Raw genomic sequence first — 7,559 nt, 5'->3', positions numbered from 1 at the left:
AAATTTTTAAAAGTTTAGTGAATAAATAAGCACAATTTTAAAAGTTAGGTGACTAAATGAGTACAAATCCAAAAGCTAAGTGACCAAACCAAAAGTTAAGTGACTAAATGAGCACAAAACTAAAAATTTGACGACCTTTTAAAACTTAAAAAAAGTTATGTGACCAAATGAGCACAAAACCAAAAATTAAGTGACCAAAAATAACCTAAACCCCATTAATTAAACACCTTCTTGAATTGGCGAAATCTAATAAATTAATAAAATTGAGAAGACACTCAAATTGCCAAGATATACAGATTAAAGCCTTTTGACATTCAAAGATACTCACACTTGAAAATCTTATACATAATAATCACCATAGGATACATCACTGATGGGCGATCACTCAAAGAAAACATTGAAGATCAAATATGAAATGCAAAAGTATTTGGATAAAATGTGACATAACTGAAAGTACATTGCTACTTTTTGTATTTAGCCCTTCCAAAAGTTGCATCATGTACAACGATATTAAGCAATAGGAAGTACATGAGTGCTTTGTTTTTTACATTCATCTAGCTTTTTGAAAGCAGTTCGTTATTGCAACACCGTGATGTTGCTTATAGTATTTTTGCAAAATAATAGTTAGCTTGCAACGAAAAGTCACTTATGATGATCCGGTCAATACATTTCAATATCGTAAATCTACACCTTCCGTGCACAAGACTAGAACCTGTAACCTTTGGCACTCCCGCTAGGCCAAAGGCATTTTGATTCAGTGTTGCTACAACATGAACCACTTCCATAACATAATCATAAAGATATTAACTCAAGAAAATAAAGATCAGAAGATTAAGTGAAATAATTTCTTGATATTGCATAAGGGTTTAAATCTACACATATTACACTCATTTTCCGGGCACAAAGTTGGTAGCATAAGCCCAAGCATTGTTAGCAACCGGGTCAGCAAGATGGTCAAACAAATTCTCAATCGGACCCTTCCCTGTAACAATAGCCTGAACAAAGAATCCAAACATAGAAAACATCGCCAATCTTCCGTTTTTAAGCTCTTTAACCTTCAATTCAGCAAAAGCTTCCGGGTCATCAGCCAATCCAAGCGGGTCAAAAGACCCACCCGGATAAATCTTATCAAGCCCTTCGCCAAGCGGGCCCCCACCAACCCGGTATCCTTCAATGAGCCCCATGAGGACAACCTGAGATGCCCAGATAGCAAGAATGCTTTGGGCATGGATCAAATTAGGGTTTCCAAGGTAGTCAAGACCACCTTCTGAGAAAATCTGGGAACCCGCCTTGAACCAGACTGCTTCACCGAATGTGACACCGTTTTTGGAGAGAAGCTCCGGGAAGACGCACCCGAGTGCACCCAGCATGGCCCACCGAGAGTGGATCACTTCCAGCTCACGGTTCTTGGCGAATGTCTCCGGGTCGGCTGAGAGTCCGGCGGTATCCCACCCGTAGTCACCGGGGAATTCACCGGTCAAGTATGATGGGGTTTGCTCGGAAAATGGACCCAAGTACTTTGGACGATCCGGTCCATACCTGTTTAAAGATGGTGATTACAGTTAGTTAGTTCTGGTAGCGATATATGAATCTGGAAACAAGAAGAACATCGATTTGTGAATTTTACCAAATGCTTTGTGGTGCACTTTTGACTGTGCGGCGCATGGTGAAGCGGCCACCATTGAAGCTGCCGGTCTTCTTGACAAGTTCGCTTTGTGGCTTCAATGTTGCCTGGCCGGCGAATGCTGACTGTTGGATTGCGGTGGTTGCCATTTCTTTGAGGGGTTTGTAAAAATGGTAGTTTGTAGTTGATGTGTGTTGGTGTTGGTGGTGGAGAGTAATGGAGGGTTATATAAGGAATTTAATAAGATGGATGGATTAGGTTGAGTACACGTCAGCATCATCTCATTGGTTTACTGGATTTGGTTTCTGATTTTGAGAGTCCTTCTTTCTGCCACGTGGTTCTCTGATTTCTTGATGCGTTGATTCTCAGCCACCAAAAATAAAAACGAAATACAGTAGATTACAAGCTCCCCACCCCACCCCATGGACTATCAATTTGAAGAGCCTATTCAAAATCAACAATGAGATGCATATGCTTCTTCATCTGCAATTCACACGACCTGATGAAAATCACCAATGAGAAATTGAAAGTGTAAAAGGAAAATAGAAAAAGACCAATTTCTAAGAGACCACTGATTTGGAAATGAAATGCGATTTGATTATTAGTATTCCACAATGAAAAAAGAAATAAAATAAAATAAAAATTGTTGGTACAAGTGTATGAACTCTCAATTTTTTTTATTCTGTAGCACTTAACAATTTCATCTTGTTTCATAATCACAAACGAAATGCACGACCTCTAATAATTACTAATTACTTATTTCATTCTATTATGTAAGTTAATTTTGTACTAGTTAAAATTTGAGTGTGAAATCCACTATCATGTAGTGACTCCAAAATTCGATCGTTACCATTTGTAAGTGCTTTAGTTTTAACATGTTGAGTTGTGGAGTCTGATTTTCCATTTTCCTCATTACCGTTACGAATACAAAGCACGAGTTTACATATTCTCTGTCAGTAAATTACTTACTGATGCTGAAAATGAAGAAGTAGAAACTTATCCGAAAGCCTTAGAAATTAGGATGAAAGACACCATACAACACCATATAATGGAAGAAGGTGATGCAGATTGAGTACTACTCTTCAAATTCATAAAGCTTTTGTTGTTACATTAATTTAAGGCTCACATACCCATCCTTCTCTATCGCAGTCGACACAATTATGATACGTGGCGCGCGAATTCTTCACTACTTATTGTGAAGCCTATGATGGCCTTGACCACCACTACAAGGATCGAGCCTTATGCAAATGACAATTAGGGACCCTGTACCGACGACTTGTCGTCGGTAAAGCTTATACCGACGACATGTTGTCTATAAAAAGTTGTCGTTAAAAGTCGAAAATGTCGTCGGGACAGGAGTCATCGGTATAAAATAACCAATCCAGACGATAAGTCGTCGGCAAAGGATCGTCGGGATTGATTTTCGAGGAAATAAGAAATTTTTTTATTCGGGACTTACTGACGACTTGTCGTCGGGAAAAGTGTGTAATACCGACGATATGTCGTCTGGAAAGGTGAAAACCGTTTTTACCGTTGCGAAGCTGTCGGCATAGCCTGTTTTTTTTTTCACAGCTTTTGTTATATATACAAAATCTGTTTCTTAAAACAAATCCAAAAAAGATATTTGCAGAATAATATAAATATAACATAACATAGCATACCACTAAAATCCAAAAACACTTAATAAACCTAACATACCATTTAAATTCTACTACATACCATATCATTCATATTCTACTACATAACAAAAAAAGCAAGTTTTAACAAACATTGTTGTCACTATCGTTCTAGTTCTCCTCCTCCTCCTCATCGTCATCATCACCACCATCATCAACATCATCATCATCCTCCTCGTGTTCATTGGATGTTTCGGGGTTATTCTGTAGTTAATTATTGTTTTTTATGTATTAAGTCAAAAGATAATGTCCATATATAACTTACTCTTAAGTTTTTTTTAGAGTTTCTAGTTGTATCAGTTATATCATTGTAACTTTTTCCTTTATTTTTCTTATTTATTTTTATATTTATATATGATTGACATTGATGCATGCTCTTTGTTAGTGCTTTCACAAATCATAGCCTGCCTCTTCAATCTTCATTAGGGCAAAATTGTATGTGTATGTAGTTTAAGATTTTTTATCACTATCTCTCCTAGGAGTTGGGAAACTAAATTAATGAGTGTAATTAAGTTCTTATCTGATTATCAAGATCTTATAGCCTTCTATCATTCACTTTTACTTGTAGATAAGTAGAATATATAACCCTGTATGCACTTAGAAAGCAAAATGTGGTCTTATACCCTGTTTTCACATATTTAACATTTAGACATTTAAGATTTATCCAACATTATGGTGCATAAACAAATGCATATACATATCATGGTGTATTGAAAGGAACAATAAAAAAAATCATAAACTGGATCGTCAGTGTGGTAGTTTAAGCAGGAAAAAAAACTCAATAAACTAACCTCAAAATGTGGTCAATCACTGAAATTCCTTTTCTATGGGGGTGGTGAACCTTCTTGTCAATCAATAGAGAAATGGGGTTGTGATTTAGGGCTCCAAATTATTACAAATCAAGGACCAAACTATTACAAATTAAGAAGCAATCAAGCACCAAAACCCTTACCTTGGTGGCTGATGAACTCGATAGCTGGAAAGCCCTTGCGATTGCCGACGAACCTGTAAGAGAGAAATGGTGTTGGCCCGACTGCAAAAAGAAAGCTGAAAGGGTGTTTTGTTACAAGGGAAACCCTATACCGACGACATGTTGTCAATATAGGTAAAACAAAAGGTCGTCATATTACTTCACGTCATTAAAAAATAAAATAAGGGATTTCACGCGGATCGTACCCACCTTTTCCCGACGACATGTCGTCGGTATAGCTTGACGAAACGACATCGTTTTCCATTTCTGCAACACGGATAAAAAATAAAATGAAATTAATTTTTAATCAACCTATACCGATGACATGTTGCGGTATACGATGACAATAACGACGGCGTCTTGACTTTCTGCTACAAGGAATTAAAATAAATCGACAATATTTTTTTAGTGCATTTTCCAAACGACAAGTCGTTGGTAAAGCTTTTCGATATACCACCAATATTTTAACGTTTCCCGCCCAGTCTATACCGACGACTTGTCGTTGGCATAGCCCTTTTGGTCAAAGTCAGACGGTCAATGTAGTGCAAATGATGACATTCTTGTAGTGCACATCGACGGAACCTTCAATGTTCCTGTCATTCCATCCACCGATCCTCAATGGAAAAAGGTGGACGTTGTCATCCGTACTTGGATCTACATGAATCTCTCACAAAACTTAGTCAACACCGTCATCAAAACCAACACTAAGGCTCGTCAACTTTGACTTAATATTAAGAAGCTATTTTAAGACAACAAAGATTATTGCATCCTGCAACTTGATAGCGAACTCCTAACCATCTCCATGGGAGACCTCTCCGTTCAAGCTTACGGCACAAAAATCAAAAATATTGTCGATCTCCTCGAAAACCCTGATGCATCCTCCAAAATATCGGACAAACACTTGGTAATTACACTATCAATGGTCTATCTTCTCATTTTGACAACATTGTGACATTGCTTCGTCATTGCAGCCCATTCCCCACCTTTTTAAAAACAAGATCAATTATTTTATTGGAAGAATCACGCTTCAATCAAATGTATGTTCATGTTGTCCCGGCTCACTCCGATAACTCATTCTCTCCTAAAATTCTTCATACTGCCTTAGGGACTAACACTCGTTGGGCCGACCACCAGAATGATCGTCGCCAGCAACCACGGGACCGCCGACAACAACTAAATAATGGCCAGTCACAACAACAACCAAATAGCGGCCAGTCACAGCGACAACGACAATAGGTAACGTGTCATGCTTCCCTTGCGTCATCATCAACACCAAACAATATGGTTGGGTATTTGTGCCTCCATCGGCCGATATCCAGTGGACTCTCATGCTCACTTCAAGCTACTGGCCCCACATACCATAACAACAACAATAGGGGCTTTTTGTCTTATCTCAACAGCCTCCTCAAGTCCACCATATTGTTGTTCTTTTGAAGTCAATCTCGAGACAAAATTAGAACTTGCACACTTCAAGAAATATCCCACCTCCTTGGGAATGGTTTGGAAATCAATAGCCAACATATCTCCCGCAAATGTTTTCTTTTATGTTGTTGTAAGACCCGACTTCAAATGTAACGTAAAAAAATTTCAACAAATTTTTAACTTTCTGTAACATTCCGTTTAAATTAATTAAAATAAATAGTAAACCCGGAGCCCTAAGATGTAAATTTACAATTTAAATTATTTATTAGTGGCCCTAAAACCGATAATATCTAGCGGAGAGTGGTTTCGGGGAGCCAAATGATATAATTTGGACTTTCGGGGGTTAAAAGTATAAATTCTGGATTAGTTCGTAAAGAATCTTGAAGGTGGAGTAGTAAATTATGGATTTGATTTGTGAAGAATTTCAAAGTTAGGGTGTGTTTGGTAACTTTGGCGCTTATTATGAAAGAACTTTTGGAGGCAGGAGGTAAAGGGTAATTTCAAGACTTAAGTTGAAAAAATTTCGAAGGGGTGGGGCTATTAGTGTCAAAATTGCATGAAGATTGGATGGGCACGGTATTAATCGGTGCCATCCTTTTTCCTCCCGTTGGAGCATCTAAACCCTAGAACGAGCAAGGAATTCAGCCGCCATCGTCAAGAGCTTCCTCAACCGCCGCTTTCGTCGCCAAACCCGTCCGCCGCCTGATGCCTCGCCATTGTAGCGTCACCACCGCAACCTGCTGTCGGAGTCGATGTGTGCAATTAGAAGATCGCCGAGACCGATGGAAGGAAGTCGTGAGGTTGTGAACGACGGGAAGGCCCTCAGTAAGGTTAACCGTGACTTATCTCTCCCCTCCTTCGTTCTTTTTGGCAATTTGATGTTATGTGTGATGACTGTGGGTACCAGCGGCCCATGCACCGCCATTTCTACTCATTCCAATGACCTCGACCTCCTAGTCGGTGGCTGGGGAGCCTTGGTCCTGTGTGGTTTATATGATTGGGTTTCTGTCATGTGGTGAATGTGGAAATATGGGTGTTATTTGACTAGAAACCCACCGCCACCACCTCATAGTGGTGGTTGCCATCATTTTCTGCCGCCATCAGCCACTGTGAAGGGTGGTTGTGTGTGTGTGTGTGTGTTTGGGTGTATTTGTTGGATTAATGTCTAAGTCCATAACTATAATTGGTAAGACTTGACCCGACCCGGCATGGTCCATTTGGGTTGCATGGCATCATGCATTTGGATAGACTAAAATGAGAGAAATAACACTTAAGGTTTGTTAATATATTATAAGTTCTAATATATTAATAAGGTTATTTAATTAGTATTGATCAAGAATTAATTTGGAATTAATTAAGTGATCAAAAGGAGACTAATTAAATATATGGGTTGATTGTGTAAATCATTCATTCTTATATATGTGGGCTTGTGATCCAAGATTCCTTATGTTGGACTAAGTCTATGGGGTGACCCATGGATACTCCATGGAGGTTAAAATCCATGGAGCATAAGGAATGGTAAATTCACGATTTACATGGTGTAACCCTAATAGCCACCATATAAAAGAATCCCATGGCTCAAGAAATCGGGCACTATGTGTGAGTGTGAGGGCTAGACGATTTCAAGGAGTGTTCAAGTTTCTCTCAAGTTATTCCAAGTGTATTTGGTGTTGTGTGAACCATTTGAGGTGTCACACTTGGGGCACTAGGCACTCAAGCTTCATGAAGACTTTCTACATCAAAGAGGTATGTAATTCTAACTTGATATATATTCGTATGAATTATATTATTATGCTAGTTAGGATGAATACATTGGAAAGTTCATATTTGCATGTATAATAGAGAAAACATAGATCCAAGGTATTTA

General features: G+C 38.6%; 1 protein-coding gene across 1 annotated transcript; it reads right to left on the bottom strand.

Moving 5' to 3' along the window:
- Positions 1-831: 831 nt before the first annotated feature.
- Positions 832-1,843, bottom strand: LOC145018504 (chlorophyll a-b binding protein 5, chloroplastic). Its single transcript, XM_078976386.1, has 2 exons — positions 1,628-1,843; positions 832-1,539 (listed from the first exon to the last, which is right to left on the bottom strand). Exons 1-2 carry the CDS (start codon positions 1,771-1,773, stop codon positions 888-890), a joined length of 798 nt encoding a protein of 265 aa, XP_078832512.1. The 5' UTR covers positions 1,774-1,843; the 3' UTR covers positions 832-887.
- Positions 1,844-7,559: the final 5,716 nt, after the last annotated feature.

The sequence above is a fragment of the Lactuca saligna genome, chromosome 9 (genome assembly GCF_052625555.1).
Source record: "Lactuca saligna cultivar CGN05327 chromosome 9, ASM5262555v1, whole genome shotgun sequence".
Classification (NCBI taxonomy): domain Eukaryota; kingdom Viridiplantae; phylum Streptophyta; class Magnoliopsida; order Asterales; family Asteraceae; genus Lactuca; species Lactuca saligna.
This window is presented reverse-complemented; position numbering and strand designations above follow the sequence as displayed.